This window comes from Bolinopsis microptera, chromosome 8, assembly GCF_026151205.1.
Source record: "Bolinopsis microptera isolate Bmic1 chromosome 8, MBARI_Bmic_1.0, whole genome shotgun sequence".
In the NCBI taxonomy this organism is placed as follows: domain Eukaryota; kingdom Metazoa; phylum Ctenophora; class Tentaculata; order Lobata; family Bolinopsidae; genus Bolinopsis; species Bolinopsis microptera.
In genome coordinates, this window is record NC_087079.1 from 4,636,440 (window position 1) to 4,658,410 (window position 21,971).

The 21,971-nt window shown below is 39.2% G+C and overlaps 2 protein-coding genes across 5 annotated transcripts in view; both read left to right on the forward strand.

Moving 5' to 3' along the window:
* The window catches only part of LOC134820093 (interaptin-like), a 72,551-nt gene extending 57,226 nt beyond the window's left edge, over window positions 1-15,325 (forward strand). Inside the window, exons 19-32 of the mRNA XM_063830314.1 lie at window positions 1,325-1,470; window positions 2,988-3,124; window positions 3,541-3,697; window positions 3,973-4,109; window positions 5,227-5,396; window positions 8,025-8,120; window positions 8,247-8,329; window positions 8,783-8,918; window positions 9,448-9,539; window positions 9,753-9,897; window positions 13,418-13,513; window positions 13,870-13,971; window positions 14,406-14,564; window positions 14,765-15,325. Coding sequence (XP_063686384.1) covers window positions 1,325-1,470; window positions 2,988-3,124; window positions 3,541-3,697; window positions 3,973-4,109; window positions 5,227-5,396; window positions 8,025-8,120; window positions 8,247-8,329; window positions 8,783-8,918; window positions 9,448-9,539; window positions 9,753-9,897; window positions 13,418-13,513; window positions 13,870-13,971; window positions 14,406-14,564; window positions 14,765-15,001 — 1,893 coding nt within the window. The 3' untranslated portion in view covers window positions 15,002-15,325. The remainder of the gene's footprint in view (window positions 1-1,324; window positions 1,471-2,987; window positions 3,125-3,540; window positions 3,698-3,972; window positions 4,110-5,226; window positions 5,397-8,024; window positions 8,121-8,246; window positions 8,330-8,782; window positions 8,919-9,447; window positions 9,540-9,752; window positions 9,898-13,417; window positions 13,514-13,869; window positions 13,972-14,405; window positions 14,565-14,764) is intronic.
* A 6,138-nt stretch (window positions 15,326-21,463) lies between these two features.
* Window positions 21,464-21,971, forward strand: part of LOC134819098 (dynamin-binding protein-like) — a 35,824-nt gene continuing 35,316 nt past the window's right edge. For all 4 annotated transcript variants that reach the window (XM_063828865.1, XM_063828863.1, XM_063828866.1 and 1 more), the window contains exons 1-2: window positions 21,464-21,584; window positions 21,809-21,925. In XM_063828865.1, the coding sequence (XP_063684935.1) occupies window positions 21,489-21,584; window positions 21,809-21,925 (213 nt within the window). In that variant the 5' untranslated portion in view covers window positions 21,464-21,488. The remainder of the gene's footprint in view (window positions 21,585-21,808; window positions 21,926-21,971) is intronic.

The window sequence follows — 21,971 nt, forward strand, 5'->3', positions numbered from 1 at the left end:
TTGTACGGGTATGTAAAATGACCGAAGCAAGTTCTCCGGTCGTTTACTGAAAGCGTTTTTGCGGATGTGAGATTGTGAGGTTCAACCTCGTTTTTTTAACGATTTTTTCAGGTCCAAGATTTTCAAAATTGAATACAAAATTTTTAAAGGCCTATCTCAAAATTTTGGCATGAACGATCTCTTCTAAATGGTCCCTAGAACATATCCTGAAAGTTTCAGGGTGATTGCTCAAAAAATGTAGGAGAAGATAGATTTTTAGACTCGATTTTCAGAATTTGCGATTGAAAATCGCTCGCGCAATACAATTACACATAAGCGCTGACCTTAGACCGGCGATAATTTCGGCTAGGAAAAATATTTTTCCATGGGACCGAAAGCAGCTGGTAGATATCACTCCCCTCTACCAGAAACAACTACAAAGTCAATTTCGAGAGAATTTTGATGAAGACCCCCCCCCCCCCCCCCCCCGGCCGCCCCCCCCCCCCCCCCCCCCCCCCCCGGCCCCCTTAAAGGACAATCACTTCGCTCTATATATCGCCAATATCGGCCACGCTAAACATCTTGATACACCTACCAGTTCATGTGATGGAGAAAAGGATCAGCATATGCAAATTATTGCAGCGGATTATTTTAATCACAAGAAAAAGACAAAGAAAGAAACGAAATGTACATGATTATGATACTGCTGACTACTGACTGCTGACTGGCGAATGACCTACATTATTACAGCTCAGTGACTATTACCTCTGGCAGTTCCACTGTATATGAGCAACTAACATTTCGTCAGAAAACACCTCCCAAAATTCCTCCTATACACTGTTATCTGATGTACATCTCATTTAAATCGGCAAATCTGAGAAATCAAAAGCGAAAGCAACGGGAACATCTGGTGGAGGTGTGGTGGTGTGACATTTTATCATAATATTAATTGCTCTCTGTAAAATCTGTATATTTTATTTAGCCATGTTGACAATCCCCGGAATAACGGTGATTAATGACAGTTGGCAGGCTATGATCAATCTAAAAATCATCTCATTCTTCCGGAGGCTTATAATTGGAAACTCGTTCCCTATTCTATAAGGCTGTCAGACGAATATCTATATGAAACTATTACAACATTACAATGATTATCGGCTTTTGTCGCATTTAATAAAATTAAGCTTTTTATCGAACTCTTTCCTCTCCCCAGTGTTTCATCAACAGGACTGATAGCTCACTGACCAACCATCTACTTACCAGAAATAAAAAACAAGCTGCTAATTAAAACAATCCAAAATAAAGGAGCTCTCATTAGAAAGTTAGAAATGATAATAAACTCTTTCAGACGGTGTGTGAGCAGCTTCAGACCACGTGTGCTAACGCAGAGAGACAGTATAAAGACTACTGTAACTTAGCGGAACAGACTGTCTTACAGATGAACAATCTCCACAAGAATATCGTGACTGTGGAGAAGGAACTGCAGGGAAAAAGGTTAGTTACAACTAAACTGGCAATTAAGTTAGCAACCGAACTAGCAACCGAACTAGCAACCAAACTAGCAACATAACTAGCAACCAAACTAGCAACCAAACTAGCAACCAAACTTGTAACCAAACTAGCAACCAAACTAGCAACCAAACTAGCAACCAAACTAGCAACTAAACTAGCAACTAAGCTAGCAACCAATTTAGCAACCAAACTACCAACCAAACTACCAACCAAACTACCAACCAAACTAGCAACGAAGCTAGCAACCAAGCTAGCAACCAAGCTAGCAACCAAGCTAGCAACCAAGCTAGCTACTCTTGAAAAATTACCTGTTTGACTGCTTTAACTCTGTGATAACATGTAGTATTTCTTGGAATCAAGTGATCTAACAATACAAATCTATCAGTCAGAATATTTAAGATTGTTGGGTATTATACCCGGATACCAGATATTTTATATCTGTTTTAAATAGTCCTAAGTATCCGGGTGACCGGTTTTTCTCTGTATTACTGACCGGATGTAATAACTTACTTTCGTGGATTCTTTGGACAAGCGATGAATATACCAAACTACAGTAGAACATCCATGAACAAAAAAAAGATAAAGGAAAAGTTAAGTGAGTAAGGTTAAAATTGGCTGCTTCACTAAAGTAAAACGGTCGTGTAGCCAGTGTTGAAGCGTCCCCTTCTGTTATCAGGCCGCCTTTCAGTGCTTCATAATTAACATAGGCCCTAGTAGTCATCAGTTCACGTGCACATCTTTCATAATTACTTGAGACGAAAAGTGAGATTCTCTTGATTTGATTATGGTAAACCTTTTTACAAATCTTGTGTGCAGAAGATTGCAACCAGCTTCATCTATCCTGCAGGTCATTATAATCCAGCAAATATGAGTGCAGAAGCGAAATGTTTGCAAGTGATGTAACTGTAAGCTTTTGGCTTTTGGGCACCAAATTATCACCATGAGTTTGCTTAGCATGTACTTCTAGAGTAACACTTCCTAAACTTACTGTCTAATTATATCATAGTCACATATACTGTCTACGTGCTTCATATTATGAGTGCATTGTTTAAATCAGCCCTTTAACATCCCTCGATTGTGTCTGTAAAATTAAAACTAAATTCCGTCATGCTGTTCAACCACACGTAGAATTTCATAATGACGTCACTATAATGAGCAGGTACATGCTCCTTTATTTTGGAGAATAGTCTACAAATAAATAATGAATGATGACCAGAAAAATATTACGGAGATATTGGAATAAGTTGGCGGTTAATAAAGAAAAGTTTAATCCTAAAGCATGCCAACACGAATATTCAAACAATTGAAATACAGTTATTCACATACAGTAATTCACATTTAGAATTCTACAGAATAATAATAATAATACTGTAATAACTTAAAGTATTCGCGTTCGCGATACTAAATACCTGAAGTAGTTCTCCATTGTTCTGGAAAGTTTTGAAATGTATTGGAATGTTCTGGACCGTTCTCCGAGGCTCACATGATCTGTACATCAGGTCCGAGCTCCGAGACTCCAACTCCAAGCTGGATCAGATACAGTCCGTGCTGCAGGACCGCCAGGAGAAGCTACACTTACTCGAGAGGAAACTCCTGTCTTACGCTCAGAAACTCACCAGCTCCAAGACAACTCTAGGTAAGAATACCGAGCAGCAATCATGTACTCTATGGGAAGGTATTAAGCAGTACAAATGAAAGCATTACAAAAATATACTGGGCAGTTCAAAACATAATCGAGTGAAAGCACTAAAACAAATATACAGAGCAGTTCAAGATACAGTCATGTAATACCACTTGTCAAGGCACATTTACACTAGCTGTAAAACTAAAGGGAATCTGGTACTGGACAATGCATTATGCGGGCGTTATTATAAATATATTTTCTAGGAAAGTGCGCCGCGTCGCCTGTCCGGCACATCTTCACTTGATTATTGAAGCCCTACTCATTAAGATATTAGTGTTAAGCAAAAGCAAAAGCTAGCTCAGCTCAACGTAGAACATACCATCTAGGTAATCAACACTTTACATGCCTCTCATTTCATAACCTTCCAGAAGAAAACCAGAACAACATTTCGAGTTTAGCACTGCAGAAATCTGACTTAGACAGTGAAATGGGGATGTTGAAACGAGAAATTGACAGCCTTGAGGGGTCAAAACAGAGAACAAACGAAGAAGTGAACGGTCAAAGAAACGTTCTGGATAATCTAAGGTGAGAGAGAGAGAGGGAGAGAGAGAGAGAGAACGTATATTTACCGCTCTAGTCTCTACATGTAAAAACTCGTTTGAATCGTTACTTAAAATTGAGAACCAACTTTTGCTTTCGTGTTCACGGAGAGGCTATATAATATACTTATTAGTTATCATTTAAGTGATAGTTGAAAGCGTTTCAAGTTGCAAAGTCATTATGCGTTATTAGCCTTTTCTCATATTTTCACCAGAGAATTGTTCCGCCATTTTAATCTCACGTGGAAATCTTGATAACAGGAAAGATTTGGCTGCCTGCCAGAGGCAGCACAAGCAAGAGATGGCGAAGTACAACAAACTTATGAGAGAGAAAACGAAATATGATTCAGAGGTGAAATCTGCCAAGGCGTCATGCGACAGTTATTCTCAAAACTTAGGTTAGTCTTGGTTCGTTGAACCAGTGATGTTTTCAATCTTCATCTGTGTTCTTTGCTGGATTATCTTTCATACCGGAAATGTATACTACCATTTTTTGGACTCGGATCAAAAACCCAGAATTGAGGTTACCGCTGGACAATATTTCTGCACTTTAATAAAATAATAGTTTAAAGATAATAATTATCATGTGCTACGTGGAATAGTGGAATAGTGGCTTGATGCCCAGATGCCATGTGCGTTTATACAATGCCATGTGCGTTTATACAAAGTCCGTGAACAATGCCTCATTAAAAAGTTAAAACAGTGACAAACTGTGCTTCCAATTGATCATCGGACAATAGTTTGATTATAACCATTGTGACAAGCATGGGAAAATAATACAAAACGACGACAAAATTCTCGTTATTATTAAGTCGTATAGTCGCATGTCGCAGATTTGATTGAAAATTTGTAGAATAAATTTTGTCAATGAATATAAGTATTAACTTATTAAGTGGTTGTCAAAGTTAGTTAATACTGTTCCGGGCACAATACTTTTGAAATGAAATGAAAGATCTCCATTGTTAATTGTCCAAACAGCTCACTCAGAAATTCCTCATCATTTCAATATTTAAACAACTCTAATCGACCAATCTTACTAATAAATTAATGTTTAGCTACTTTAAACGCAGGTACACAAAAAAATGGAACATATGTATGTGTATAATTAGGAGCATTAGAACACTCGGGGTACATTGAATCAGGTTTTGATTGTACCGAGTCCTCAGGCCCTAAGAGGAAAAATACGTATCGTACCGGGGGTTAAATACGTACGATACAAGCAGTCGGATTAACTGCTTTAAACTAGAATCTTCTAGGATATCCAGAACGTGACTTATTTGCGGAAAACCAAAGTGGTAAAAAGGTGGTAAAAAAGTGGTAATTGTGGATTTTCCTGAAGTCAAAAATTTTGGGAACTCTCTGTAATGATTCCTGGGACCTGTCCCGACCATACCCCGTTAAAATCGCTTTGTTGCGAATTTTGTCCGACAAAAAGACGTATTTGACTGTACTAGATAAGTACGTACAATCTTAGCTGAGGCCTACTCCAGCTACCTTAACTAACCTAAACCTCAGCGCGGATGAAGCAGGACGAACAAGTGACGAAGGAGAGGATGAGTGAACTATCACGTGACCTGGCGGCTGTTTCCCAGGAGTTTAAGGAGAAGAGTGCTAGTTTGAGGAGTGTGGAGGAGTTGAAGAGTCAGACCTCTCACCTTGATCATGAGATAAAACAAAAATCAGAGGTGAGTCAAACCCCGCCGGAACGGTGAAATCACACAACACCCACTGTGCAAATATTTTTAGATGACTTTTTTGTGTTATTTCCGTACTGCAATTACTCGATTAAAAGAATGTTCGCGTTGGAAAACAATTTTGAGTAAAGTAAAGTGAAGGATTTAAACTTAGAATTGGGATACCTGATGCCATTAATTTTCGCTTTAAAATAAAGAATGAAGATACCATGTCACTGCTCACATTTCAAACGATATACTAATCAACGCAAAAATTCCAGTTTCTTATTTAAAAACGCGGACACAAATCCATGCACTTAAAATTCTAGTTTCTTATTTACAAACGCGGACACAAATCCATGCACTCAAAATTCTAGTTTCTTATTTACAAACGCGGACACAAATCCATACACTTAAAATTCTAGTTTCTTATTAACAAACGCGGACACAAATCCATGCACTTAAAATGTTAGTTTCTTATTAACAAACGCGGACACAAGTCCATGCACTTAAAATTCTAGTTTCTCATTTACAAACGCGGACACAAATCCATGCACTTAAAATTTTAGTTTCTTATTTACAAACGCAGACACAAATCCATGCACTTAAAATTCTAGTTTCTTATTAACAAACGCGGACACAAATCCATGCACTTAAAATTCTAGTTTCTTATTAACAAACGCGGACACAAATCCATGCACTTAAAATTCTAGTTTCTTATTAACAAACGCTGAAACAAAATCCATGCACTTAAAATTCTAGTTTTTTATTTACAAACGCTGAAACAAACTCGTTCCTACTGATAATGCCGTCCCCGTCCGAATCAATCTGGTCCATCAGAGCAACCACCTCACGGTCTGAAAACCTAGCGTCCATGCTGAACAACGTGGCTTTAAACTCAGCTCTGTCTATGTAACCGTTTCCATCCGAGTCAAAGAGTCTGAACACTGAGTCGTATTGGTCCGTGAGGGAAACCATGGGGTTGTGCTGGCGGGACATTAGTCTAATGAACTCCGAGCGAGTGAGCACTCCGTCGTTGTTGGAGTCTACTGTTGAAATCATCTCTAGTACTTCTGCCTCTAGGGGATTGTTTGGTATTAAGAGCTAGATTTGTGGATTGATATATCTACCGTAAATATTTTTCCTGTTGAAGAATTTGTTCAATTTAAGACAATTTTCAAGTAATAATTCTTCTAGATCTTTACTTGAATGGTGACACATATTTTCAAGTAATATTTCAAACTTACACTTCTAGATCTTTACTTTAATGGTGACACATATTTTCAAGTAATATTTCAAACTTACAGTTACACCAGATAATTATAGTGATTAAATAACCTACCTGTCGGTCTGAGTCCAATATTCTTAAGCAACTCGTTCAGTTCATCAACAGACATGGTTCCATCATTATTAATATCAAACTTAGAATAAGCATCCTCGTACTCCGTGATCTGTTCTATCGTTAACACAACCGGTCTCAGATTTAACCTCTTATCCATCATTGTTGAGAGCCTGGTTCCACCCTGCTGCATTTTATACCCAGCAGTTGATTCTCGTCTCAGATGTTTAGGCACCGGTCCCGGGAGAAACATGTTGGTGGAGTCCAGGAACTTCTTCATCGTTGCGTTTCTCTCGGTGACAGTGTCATCGTGCTCTGCTTTGACATCTTGTATTACAAGTGGGATTGGTATGGGCATGGTTAGTTTGCCGTTAGAATCGGATTGAGATGCTGCTTCTCCATTGTTTTCTGGCTGCAGAGTTAGTTTCTTCTTCCATCGAGGTGATAACCTTAACGAATCTTTTATCTTCTGCAATTTATGCTTGCTTTTTGGGCTTGAGTCAGATTCTTTGCTCATTTCAAATCAAGACACAAACAAATTTTAAAGCGTACAAGTGTCTTCCTAGCTGTTCGACATCATAGTCCTACTTATTGTCAAGAAGATGAGACCGGTTAGAACTTTAAACTGTAATTTGGGCAATTTAAGCCATTATTTCAGAGAGGACTACGCAATTTGCATGACAGATAATTGACAAATGTATCATAATTCTGTGGCATGTTTCCAGTTTAGTAGCTTAACTTATTTCCCGTCATCAATGATCATATAATTACTGAAAAAATGGACGTTTAATCGTTTTTCGACTTAGGTAATGGACTATTAAATTTCATAATCTAACGGCTTTTGAGAAATGATTCCATTAATTTTTTCATATTGCGTTGAATTGTTCAAATTTTGTCGCCGATTCAATGAGATAATTTGTGCTATTATGTAATTAAAAAGATTATAGCAAAATTTCCAATAATTCGAGCGATTCGTCACAAATTCTGAGTATTGGAAACATTAAATTAAATTTCTAATCATTGATAATTTCAGCGATAGTTTTGACTTGCGATATTTTATGCAATTCTGTAACACACTGCGTCAAAATACCACCGGAAACACTCGCAATTATCTTAATAATTCTACCATAAAAGCATAATGACCATAGCTCTGAGTCTGCGGCCTAGGTCCTTAAATCCTGGTTATAAAACTCACGTGTTTAGCACTTTTCAGCACTTTTCAGCACTTTTGAACATTAGTTTTCAGCTGCACTTTTCTACAATGAAACACAATACCAATAAAAGAACAGTCCCTGATTCAGGTGTTATCTAAATATGATGAAAAGTTGGGAGAGATAAGCAAGGTTAAGGAGGCTGCCATGGAAAAGGAAATGTTACTCAAAGATTCTGAGACCAAGGTATATTTACATTTTTTATCTGGGTTTCCCTGACTGTTGAAACCTTATTTTCATGTTTATCGATTTTAATCGATCTATTATTATCTACTTATACAAACTTTGGTTTACCAGGATCTATTATTACAGGTGGCAAACTTACAGAACCAAATAGAAGACTTAACTAAAACATCTCAAGAAAAGCAGCAGTCCGAATACGTGGCCACTACTGGGTAAATAACCGTTATGTAGGATATAATTATGTTAATTATATATACTTATATTTAAGGCTTCTTGGAGATTGTGGGTTAGTGGCGACGAGTTTTCTGTAACTTCCAGCAGATTGTGGATTAATTTCAGGGTGTTTTCTGTAACTTCCAGCAGATTGTGGATTAATGTCAGGGTGTTTTTTCTGTATTTAGCTGTTCATCTGACATTAAAGAACATCGCATTTTATGTAAAGGCTTGACAAAATGAAGATTTGTCAGGCTGACTTTTGGTTTTGTAAATTTTTCTATGAGGCTATTCAAAAATATTTTATTTAAAAAGGAAACGTACAGCTGCCGCGCCAGTCAAGTAGAAATATTATCTTACTTGACGATTTCTATAACTGAAGATTTGTGGTTTTTAGATTTATCAGCTCATTCAGAACGAATTAAATTGGAATTAAAATCCGAAATTCTTAGGTTAAAAAAGAATATGAAGAAGTTGAAAAAGCACCTGAAGTCTCAAATGGAGAGCTCGTCGCAACTGAAGAAGGAGCTGGCGGAACAGGTTGCTACTGCTAAAACATTGGAGCTAGACCTTCTGGCTCAGCGTGATGTTAGTTTGCACAAATTAATAAGTTCTTGAACAGTTGAGAAAGTTTAATCATTATTTTTTATTATCTCGAAATCATTGTTTCAGGACTACAAGTAATTTTCCTATTGTTATACAATTGAAAGAGAGAGAAAAAAATCTCTTTCTCCAGACCGGCAGACCTGGTTGTACAGCTACTAAAACAACTATTAATATATATATATATATGTGGTTTAAATCGTCCTCCTCAGAAGCAGACATAGCTTCATTCTCTCCCTGTCATCTTTCATAACTATGATATGGACATTAGGACAGGTCAGTTTCAAATCATCCTAGCGTGGTGTCCACTATCCATAACCCTCTCACTATCCTACAGGCACATAACTCCATCCTAGCGTGGTGTCCACTATCCGTAACCCTCTCACTATCCTACAGGCACATAACTCCATCCTAGCGTGGTGTCCACTATCCGTAACCCTCTCACTATCCTACAGGCACATAACTCCATCCTAGCGTGGTGTCCACTATCCGTAACCCTCTCACTTTCCTACAGGCACATAACTCCATCCTGGCAACCTTGGAGGAAGACAATGAAGCTTTACATTCTAAGTGCGAGGAGCAACTTCTCGAAATAGAGACCCTCAGGTGTTTTATTTTGGATGTTTTAGTAGATTTTCAATGTTCTTCTTACTTCAATTTATACTTGACAGGGGCTTCTTCGTCATAATAAAGTTCAATGCCCATTTCCTCGCAGCCCTAATATTTGAAAATGCTATGCATTTAACGGCTAAATGTTTATTTTTGTCGTTTTTTTTTGCATTGACTACATGTCCGCTAATTTTAGCTGATTTTCGCCAGATTGGAGCTGACAGCCAGTCGTCATAATTTGGGTACAAAACAAGCTGAACTAACCTTTGTGGCAGAGGATATTTTTAACAAATCCGTTCACGGAGACATGGACAACAGACTTGCTGCTCTGGGGGCACGGGACGAAATTAGGAATGTAAGTGTGCGGTCACGTGATAAAATTCTCAATACATATTAGGAATGTAAGTGTTGTTGCTTGAAGGAAAGATCTAGAATCATTGTGGCATATCTTTTTATAGCAGTAATTGCACCAGTGTGAAATTACTGATGGGTGATGAAAGGAAGTTGTCTCAATACATTTGTTAAGCGAGACTATGGAGCGCCTCACTGTGCCAATCCTCTTTCGCTTTTGGCTGGGAGCTCGGTACTATGACTTTAGTTGGTTTCTCCGTGCTGTGTAGATATTTGAGTAAATACTTAAATAGGCTGATATAGTCCTTAACTCCACGTGGCAAACTTACCGCCTTTTTCATAAGGAAGGAGATGTCAGGATGTGATGAGTATGAGCAGTATCTTACTATCTTCTTTTGGTTTTTTAAATTCTGTCATAAATTCCATTCAGAAAATAGGTAAATAGAAATTCGAAATTGTTGATTGAGTCAATGTCCAGTACTGGGTGTTACCATTGTTATCTAGACAATCTTTAGCTCTGTGTCTGTACTCTGTCTACGATAGGTTCACGAAAACAAATAATACTCTGTTAACTCGTAAAATGCGATACTTGACACTTTAATAGATGTCGTACAAGAATAATCCGGAAATAACAGTTATAATCATTCGACTGACTTACTACTGCTGAGAAGGCTGCTTGTACCGCCTCTTCCCGTCCTGCCCACTGATCACTGTACCCATGTCCCGCCCTGACTGACTTACTACTGCTGAGGAGGCTGCTTGTACCGCCTCCTCCCGTCCTGCCCACAGATCACTGTACCCATGTCCCGCCCTGACTGACTTACTACTGCTGAGGAGGCTGCTTGTACCGCCTCTTTCCGTCCTGCCCACTGATCACTGTACCCATGTCCCGCCCTGACTGACTTACTACTGCTGAGGAGGCTGCTTGTACCGCCTCCTCCCGTCCTGCCCACAGATCACTGTACCCATGTCCCGCCCTGACTGACTTACTACTGCTGAGGAGGCTGCTTGTACCGCCTCTTCCCGTCCTGCCCACAGATCACTGTACCCATGTCCCGCCCTGACTGACTTACTACTGCTGAGAGGCTGCTTGTACCGCCTCTTCCCGTCCTGCCCACTGATCACTGTACCCATGTCCCGCCCTGACTGACTTACTGCTGCTGAGGAGGCTGTTTGTACCGCCTCTTCCCGTCCTGCCCACTGATCACTGTGCCCATGTCCCGCCCTGACTGACTTACTACTGCTGAGAAGGCTGCTTGTACCGCCTCTTCCCGTCCTGCCCACTGATCACTGTACCCATATCCCGCCCTGACTGACTTACTACTGCTGAGGAGGCTGCTTGTACCGCCTCTTCCCGTCCTGCCCACTGATCACTGTACCCATGTCCCGCCCTGACTGACTTACTACTGCTGAGGAGGCTGCTTGTACCGCCTCTTCCCGTCCTGCCCACTGATCACTGTACCCATGTCCCGCCCTGACTGACTTACTACTGCTGAGGAGGCTGCTTGTACCGCCTCTTCCCGTCCTGCCCACTGATCACTGTACCGGGTACCCATGTCCCGCCCTGACTGACTTACTACTGCTGAGGAGGCTGCTTGTACCGCCTCTTCCCGTCCTGCCCACTGATCACTGTACCCATGTCCCGCCCTGACTGACTTACTACTGCTGAGGAGGCTGCTTGTACCGCCTCTTCCCGTCCTGCCCACTGATCACTGTACCCATGTCCCGCCCTGACTGACTTACTACTGCTGAGGAGGCTGCTTGTACCGCCTCTTCCCGTCCTGCCCACTGATCACTGTACCCATGTCCCGCCCTGACTGACTTACTACTGCTGAGGAGGCTGCTTGTACCGCCTCTTCCCGTCCTGCCCACTGATCACTGTACCCATGTCCCGCCCTGACTGACTTACTACTGCTGCGGAGGCTGCTTGTACCGCCTCCTCCAATCCTCAATCTCGCACAGAGTCCTCTCACAATCATACCCAAACATCTCACAGTCCCCCTTGTACCACTCGTAAAACGCCGTCAGTAAATCCCCAGGTAGGGCCCCATAATACTCATACAAATCCGTCATGGCCCCCTGTTGGGCTCGTCCAGGGTTCTGGTTAGTCTGATGGTACTCCGTGTGAAGGGCCTGGAGCTCCCTCGCCCCCACTTCTCCTAGCATGTTGTTCACCTCACAGTCGTAATCCTCTACTTGTATTATGTAGTGGTAGTGGGAGTTATCCCCACAGGGAGCACATGAGCTGTCTACTGTGAGCCAGTGTTCATTGCTAGTTCCTGTCAGTACTGCTCTGAGGAATTCTTCGAATGTTGCTGATAAAGGGTTCATGTAAGGGTTGGTAGAGTTTGAAATGTAGGTTTTACGGCCTTTTATTTTCCCGTTTTCTTCTGAATGTAGAAGCTTATCGGCCGTTTCACGGGCTTCCCACAAGAGTCTCCCTTTTTCTGGTATCAAATGTGATGGGATCAGTCTGAGTGGTCCTAAGATTTTGTAGTAGATTGTGTCAAGAAAGGACACTGCACCAGGTCCCTCTATCTTATCTCTGTACGCTGACAATATCCTCTCAAAAGGGTCTCTTACAACTATAAACCTGGGAACGTGTGCGCTGTCTGGAGGAAAGAACTCCGAGTATCTCCAAATGTTAGCTCCGTTCCTCATCTTGTCATCACACTTGTTTTGATCGTAGTAAAGTGGACAGAAGAAAGAGTTTGTGTTGGAACTAGCAGCTTTGAAAACAGGACACCATGTCAATCCAGCGTTACCCACACCATGGAAATGAAACAGTTCTCTAGGAGCACCTTCAGACAGATGGAGCTTATCTCTGGATGAATTGCAGACAGTGGAAAGTCGTTCTCTTCTGATCTCCATCAATTTTCTGAACTTCTCCGAGTTGGAGCAATTGTAGTTCCGATCCAGTTTTCTGAGTCTTAGTGGACACTTTGAAGTGTTATTTCCAGTCTTCAGACTACACTGATACGACCCTTTATTCTGACATTGTATTTGAGTAGAATTGGTCCCCGGAATATCTTCAAACTCACAGTTATAGCGCGGTTTTGTGGGGTTGGGTGTGGTATCTGGGGAATTGGATCTCTGAGCGAGACTTTCTGTGGTCGGTAAAATTGAAAGTGAGTTTTCTGGTGTGATAGATTTGCTTACAGGGATGTTACTTGTTGTCGACCCATAGTTCTCTCGTGTCACAAACAGAAAAAGGGTTGTTATTAGGATGAAGATGACTACGATCGTGAGTTTAGGGATACGCCCGTTGAACATCATGCTGAATAGAAATAGTTGGTCACATTTCCAATAAAATAGCAATAGATACAGTACAGATATAAATTGGTATATATAGATTGGCTTACAATATTTTGTACATATTGTGTTACCACAGGGCACAATCTCACGCCTACTCAATAAGTAATGCTTATTGTCATATTTGCAACAATTAATTACCAATTATGTAATAATATTATGTTCATACCTGTAGGCTCTATTTCACAGTTACTATCATGACTATCTTGCAGGAACTGATGTACTCTATAACGGAAATGAACAGAAATAAGCGAGATATATTGTCTGATATGGAGCTGCTGCGACCCAATGAGAATATTCCTACCCGGGTGAGTGCTGCTGGTAGTAGAGACTTTTATTCCTGTTAAATAATCGAATATCCATTATCGATGTTATCCTCTTTTTCTTTGGATCTATGTTTTTTTTTTTAAGTTATAGTTGGAACTTGGAAGTATTAGTAATAGAATATCGAATATTTTTTAAGGTATTCGATTCTCTTTTGTTTAAAAACACAGAATTATCTGAGGATTAAGTCTGCAGAAGATAATGTTAGATAACGTAATCAATTGGATTAAGATTAGTTTAAATTGAAGTTAAGATGATTACACTATTTCTCGTTTTGGCGTGTTTTTGAGCGCCTACTTTATCATGGTTAACATTAGGTTTGTTAATTTTATCTTCTCAGGATACGTCAGCTATTGAAGATCGCAAGATTCTAGATAACATAAACTACAAGCTGAACCAGATAGAAAGTACATTAAACAAGGATACACTCAGCTCACCTATGGTGAGTTTTACACTGTCTATATGATCGTATCTTCCGCTCAACTTAAACTTTATTTTTGATTTATGTTTGCATGAGGGCCGAATACATTTCTACACTTTTTTATGTGAATTTTGGGTTGAAAGTAGCCATACTCGTCAGTGCTGATTTCCGACTGGTCATCCTCTGTAAGTCACGAACCCCCCTTAATTCGATATATCAAAATATTTGTCTACACTCTACAGATCTGAAACCTTATTTAGGGTGTACTACTAGAAGTCTCATGATCTGATATAGTGATATGCTGTATCATTTACAGCATTTTCTACAAATTCTTATATAACTGACACAAATATTTATCAATAAATTGCTGTATAAAATGTGTCTTATTAATGTCATTTATTTATATATAAATAAATGACATTAATAAGACAGCCTTTATACATATATATTTACAGAGAACTGGAACATTCGCTGACCCGTTACTAACAACAGAGGACTCAATCTTGAACTGTACAGACCGTCATGATGACGTCATGATGACGTCACATGACCTGGCTGCTACAGGAGAGTCTCTGTACAAGTCGAAACCGCGTCATCCTTCATTGTCATCACTGGTACTGACACGTTTTATCAGCTTTCTTCTTTATTATCAGTTACTGGAGTGTTATATCAGTATTATTTTTTGATTGGTATTGTTTTAGCCTCCAAAATATGCTACAATGAGGTAATCCTCGTGTACTGTTTTACTTTTATCTCTAGTTTTATCAGTACATTTGATTCTTTAGATTTACAGTTCTAACGTCTTCACCTCCAGGAGAATACTCAACCAAGATCCCAGTTAGCCAGCCGACAAGACTACATCCCTCGCTCCCTCAACTCCGAGTCCCTTTCTCACCCTCCCACTTCATCTCCGGAATACAGACAAACCCCCGGTACGGAGTCCGGGAGGAACAGCCGGATTACTCCGGCTTCAGATCAGGGTTATCTTACCGGACATGATCCGGACACCCTGTCTCACGAACAAGATCAGTGGTACAATCATGTAGATTGAGCAGATCTATTTATAGTTTAATGAGAGAATGAGATTATCTTGATGTATTATTATTATAATTGTATATCAATAACTGTTCTCGCAATTTGGGTACCTTTGATTAGTTGTTAATGTTTTTTGACGATGTCTGATGTCATGACTCGTCCAGTATTACTATTTGATTGTGTCGGACAGTGCATTAAATTTCTTGTTTATGCCGGAATATGGTGTATGATTAGCATTGCGTTTGTAGAGTTAAATCTCATTAATCGTTTTATAATTTATACATGTTATCTTCCCTATATTTCAACAGATTAACTCACAGTGTGTTTATTTTGTATAACATATATTTTTATACAGATCATCAGATTATTATTATGTAATTCATTTTACAGATCAGATTTCCTGACTGCACAATGAGAAGAGTTCATTTTTATGTTGAAATTGTTAGAATCTGTGATAGACATACATGTAACATCATGCCTTCTTATTGTACAAAGCTTTCTACCAAGAAATGCAGCTAAATCACGAACGCTTTCTCGTTAAGATAATGAGACTGCTCTTTTAATACTGAACAAATTGTTTGACACTAAATGTACAACTCTTCCGTAATCTGTCCTCAGTTAGGGGAAACTCTAAATTATTCTGTTTTATAGACTTATTGTATAATCAATTGATACAAGTGTAGAGTGTATGATAAAATTGTGATTTAGATTTATAACTATAACTGCATTATTAGTATCTTTATGCTGCAACGATTATTGTATCACTTTGTACTGGAGGTTTGAGTTCGGTCGGAGGGAGTTCACAGCAGAAAGCTTAACAAAACGAAAATTCCTATTTTCCAATTTCTCCACCAGTTTCAAATATGAAAATGTTAAACACAAATTTGACAGATTGGATGTTTTTTGCCCCGAGACCAATTAGTCACTTAATTGATGATGGTATGAAACAAAATTTGAAATTGAGGTACTGGAAGTCAAAAATCAAAATCCCGAAGAAAATTTTTAAAAATCATATTTTTTTTTTTAGTTTTTGGATTTGCGTTTTCATTTTTATTTTGTAAATAGCTGATTTAATTTTAATTTTAAATTTTGTTGTTCAAAATTATATAATTAACCATCAAACATTTGTTTTTTAATACAATATCAAATATATGATGTTTTATAAATGTTCATCATCATGTTTTTCCGTCTACAAGTACATCGCAGTACAATTTGAATTACAAAATACAAAAGATTTTGTGAAGTTCGATCCACTATTGGGCCGCGCTGCGTATCAATATCATTAAATGCAATTTTTTGTTTCATGCTAGATCAGTACGTTGCATGTACTTAACTGCAACTACAGGGCCGTGCTAAGGGGTCGTTCACATATAATTTAAATTACGTACTAATGCTAATCAGCTGAGGGGGGTTTTCCGAATGATTAGTGATTACGCTATAGTACAGCGCGAGCGTAATTTTGACACAATACAAAATAGCTAATTAGTATTACTAGGGGGTGCACGATAAAAATAAACTTGCTCGGATTTAAAAAATTTTTGTACCACTGTTTTCTAGAGACTGTGAGAATTTTCACAATACAAAATTTGTCATACCTTTTTGGAAAGATCAGTGAGTTTCGCCTAGGTGCCATATTTGATGGTGCGCGGTTTTTGTGTTTTGGAGCAAAAGTTGTAGCGCGATGCGCTACTGTGCCGCGCCGAGCTGCCATGAATTGACATTGTCAATTAAGAGCAAAAGTAGCTGTAAAAGTCGCGTTATGTGACCAAGTTCGTCCAAATTTGACCATTTTTGTCGTATTATTCGGATATATCTTTAGTTCCTTAAATGAGATCATTTTGGAAATTTGCGACGACCTTCCAATAAAACTTTCACAACTGTCCGAAAAATTTGGTGGATATCGGAATTGATATAGTGATAAAAATTGGGCAAAATACCCTGCTTTTAGCTGCAACATAATGTCTGATGATTGGATATGGTTTAAATTTTTCGGACACTTTCCTTGTAAGTCTATGAGTCACAGGGGGGTCTGAAACCAGGTTTTCGATCAAATGCTGCCATTTGTAGTCAAACGTCGCCAACAGTTGCTCTCGTCCAATGAAATCGCTGCATTTTGCAAGTTAGTATGCATAATTGAATTACATATATTCATTTGCGGAGCTTGGCTTACATAATGCAGCGATTTCATTGGACGAGAGCAACTTTTGGCGACGTTTGACTACACATGGCAGCGTATGATCGAAAACCTGGTTTCAGCTCCCCCTGTGGAGTAAGCTTACCAATTTTTGTTGCAATTGGAGGTCGGGAAGAATACTCAATATCTATTTGTTTGAAGAAAATTGTGCTGGCCGAAATTAGCGCTAAAAAACCATCCTACCTACAGTCGGCACGCGCGGCTCACTGTCGATGGTGCACTACCTAGTAATTAATATTACGGCCGAGGGGGGGGGGGGAGTAAAAATGTTCCAAAAATGATTACGTAATAACTAATATGTAAACGCCCCTGCAATGCCTACGCTGTGAAGGATCAACATTATCATTTACAAAATTTTTAGTTTACAATTACCATACCAACGTCATACAACGTTTACTGGGCCGTGCTCAGCCTGTCATTCCGCCTAATCTCTAATATGTTAATGAACATAATAGCATGGGGTCCCCAGGTAAACAACGTATGACAATTACCAATACCATTCTGTCGACTGTCCTTGCCTTTTAACTTTCGAAATTCGTGCCAGAATGGCTCACACATTTCAGAGAATATAGATATAATGGGTCAAACTTGTCATACGTTGTATGACCTTCACCTAACAAAGTGCTTTCGCACCACTGCGGGCGCGCTTGTTTTAATTTTACAAGAAACAATTAGCTCAAGGGTTATGGATAGACAATAGTATTAACGGGTGATACTCGTAAAATATCTGTTCCGTCGACGAGTCCAACTCGGCGCGCGTCCTGGTAGGTTGTAAACCTACAACAATAGTATAGAGCTCGTATCACCCGCCGCGCACGTGTGTGCGGCGCGACTCCCCTAGCTCTGTAACGTATCGTAGAAACGATTCAGGGGGGGGGGGGTTGGAGGACTTCGCCGCTTCGACGCGCCGCGCGAACTAGCATTCTTGCTTCGCATCGATCTCGACGGTCTCGACGGATTGACATCGTCAATCAAGGGGGGGGGGGGGGGAGTCACTTAATAAAACAACAATGAAAGTTGTAGCGCGATGCACTACTGGGTCGCGCGCGCATCAAATAATGCTTCTCGCAACCACAAACGTATGCAGATCGGCGAGATGCGAAGGATTGACATCGTGAATCAACAATGAAAGTTACTGGGCGGCGCTCAGCCTGTCATTCTGCATTCCGACGAATCTTTATGTTTATGAACATAATAGCCTGGGATCCCCAGGTAACAATGAAAGTTACAACGTGATACAAGGTCAAACTTAAAATGTCATTAATTACAGCTGTTAGTGCAGCAGTTAGCAGCAGTGAGTTGTAAATTTATAATCTACCAGGACGCGCGCCGAGTTGGACTCGTCGACGGTCAAACAAATATTTTACGAGTATCACCCGTTAAGCAGTCACTAGTCAGCAGCAGTTAGCAGCAGTTAGCAGCAGTCAGCAGCAGTTAGCAGCAGTTTCTGTGCACTTTGGCCCTCCAGCCTGTGACTACTCCCTTTTTTTTTACTATTGTCGCTATAATAAAGTAAACATTTTGAGCTTTTTTTGATCAGCGCGCGGCTGATAAAAAAAATCTTGCAGATATGTGATCTCGGCACTTAATCAGTAATTTCGTCACCCAATTATCAGTGATCTCATCGGGAGTTATTCTCTACATACAACAATGAGCCTCATTAGGCGGTACAGGGCATGCTAGTGTATGATGATCCGATCACTTTGAGTGAATACTGATAGTTGAGCGGAAAAATCATATCAGAACACGATTCAGATTTGATCTGTTAAGAAGTACATTTATTGCACTAAGAGGAATCAGAGGAAGATCAACGGCCCAGCATCTTGAACTGCAAAACATTAACTTCAACCTCATCCCCCAGAAGACGAGCTTTGAGCGTTGAGGTCTCCTAGATTTGTTTATGTAAATTTTGATATTTTACTGTACTATTTTATGTTGTATATAATTTTACGGACGAAATGATCCCAGGGGGGACTCCCAACCCACCGCTTCGGTGTGTAGTTGACGCACCTTTCACAAGCAAGAGCCACTTTGGTCTACTTGCTGTGAGGTGTCTCAGCTACATGGGTTGGGGGTCCCCCCTTTAAAAAAAATAGTATATGGTATAGCGACTTTCTTAAAAATCAAAGAAATTTGCTTTATAGCTCTTCGGTTGCTGTCCTATAATATATAAGCAGGTTACAACCAATCAGGCCATTGATTGATTGAAGAGATCACTGATTAAGTGGCAGGATCGTTAGCCCGGTTCATAAAACAAAAATATTATCAGACTAAAATTTATATAGGCTTATCTGTTGTTCCTAAGGCCAAATAACTACCAACCAACTTGAAATTGTAATCAACCAACTTGAAATTTTGGGAAAGCACTTTAATTATCAAACCTAATAGTAGAGGCTCTTACGGGCATTGTCTGCTCGATACGCTAGGTACCCCAGATACACCTTACTAGACGTACTTTTGACCGTAGAATCGATTAAAAGTGGTTTTAAGATGATTGGACTGACTTTTTGGGGGTAAAATCGCAAAAAACCGATTTTTGGGCAAAAAATAGGCCAAAAAACCATGTTTTTTGATATTTTGAACAAGTTAATTTTGTTGGCATGTCGGCAAAACTTGCATGGAGATAGCTAAAACACAGCCGCACAAGATGGTTTAAAAATTTGAAAAATCCCTCTATTTTTTTGGGGGTAAAAATCCAAAAAAGTGGTAAAAATTTTGACTTTTTAGCTTGAAGTTTGAATAATGTTTTGCAGCTGTATTAAATCAACCCAAAAATAGTCACATCGTGTTTGCCTAACTTTTTCCTTTCCGAGAAGTACCCACTTCATATACTTTATCGAAGTTTGAATATTGTCACTCCGCAAGCGTTTTTGCCAAATTTTCGACGCGCACTACGCGCAAAAGCATTTAGTTGTTATCAATTGGCATCCGCGCGTTCATCATAAATTTCAAACAGCTATAACTCAGCGAGATTATGTCCGTTCTAGCTCATATTTTCACACCAAATAGAAAACAATGTGATCTTATTGCTGACAAAATATGAATATAATTACTCTATTTGCCTTAGAGTAATAGACTGTCAAAGTTTAAAACGCGCATTGGTATAGCACGTGACTAATAAGGCCAAATTTATACTTCTTAACATATTGTCGATCCTTAGACATCATACTATTGTGTCCAATTAGCGGTTAGGTCTCTAAACTCGTAGCAGAAAACACGTCTTTTTGCCCGTAAGAGCCTCTACTATAAGGTTGACCCATATTTAGGTTCTCTGAAATTTTTGATAAATTCTGAGTTATTAAAGTGTTGCGTGTGGGCAGTTATTTCTGGGCCACCCTGTAATTGATTCTGATTTCTGAATACATTGAAAAAGATTTGATCTCATGAAGTTTGAAAAAACTTATCTACATGTAGTTACTACAATGCGCTCAATTTGGGGAGTGTGATTTCGCAGGAGAGATAAACTGCGCCTATTTAGAATATATTATGTTTTAAAATTGCAAGTGTCACCCGTTAACAACTAGGCAAATGGAGATATGGTAAATGTAAATTCTAGGAGTATGTATAAAATGGCCAAAAATATGTAATAGCTATTTTATTAAGGGGGCAGGGGGGGGGGGGTCTTTATGACCTGATCACACGTAATTAACAAACTCGTTATGCTTCATATCTCGGTCATCTGAGAAGCTAGAACTTTCTTTTTTCCAGGACAAACGTAATTTAAATGGCCAAACACTATTCAATAAAATTTGGCCTGATCCGACTATCCAAACTATCAAATAAATGCAAAAATGAACCTTCATTTGAAAAAAATGAACACGAATATTTTTCGATTTGACAAATTCCTCGAACCAGTGGTGGTAGTAAGTCATACCAGAAAGAATTATTTCAATTGGGCACTCAGTGATTGAGCAATTAAGGCCAACATATGGGTACTGACTTTTGGCCCACCCTGTATATTTCCTGATAATTTGGCTGAGTCAACCGAGGAGAGTTTACACAGATGTATAATGTTCAATAAATCTAATGGAATGCTAAGCTCATTCCCTAGTATAGAGTAGAATGGCCACCTAGCCCACAAAATGCCATTTTATTTGAAAAAGTTTAGATTTTCCTCATTTTCCCCAAGTTTCCTTCCGAACTTCCTTCAAAAATCCACATAGATCTGGTATACAAAAGTGTGTATATTATATACAAATATAATATATCATATATTATGTTATTTTAATCCATACCATGCATGTCCTTAAATTATTTGAGTGATCATTAATTTCTTGATTCTATAGGCTTCATATGCGTATGATGGTGCATGGAGATCGCACCTGGTACCTTCATTAGAGCTAGCAGTAATTTCGAATCAGATGTCAGTGGTGATCTCAACTTGATTGTCGGAGATGTTGTCAAGGTAAAAATGTTTTATTTTATATAATATTTGAAAATCACCTTGTTCCCTTTCTACCAGGCACACAATTTTCCTTGAAATAACCGCATCTATTTACAGAAATACCTGCATGCTCATTGCTTATTATACAACGTTCTTTTATACTGAGAATTTCTTTATATTACTATTATTAAAACACAACTGGAGTTAATTTTGTCAAAAACACTTTAATCATTTCACAAAATCAGGTAACAAGTGTTATTAACGATGACTGGCTTGAGGGCTCCTTTGGGGATGACACTGGCATATTTCCTAGATCACACTGTGTTGTTTTAGAGTTGATACCGTCCTCTGATCCATTTGGTGTAAGTGGAGTTTTATTTTTCATTTTAGCAATGGACTATTATATCA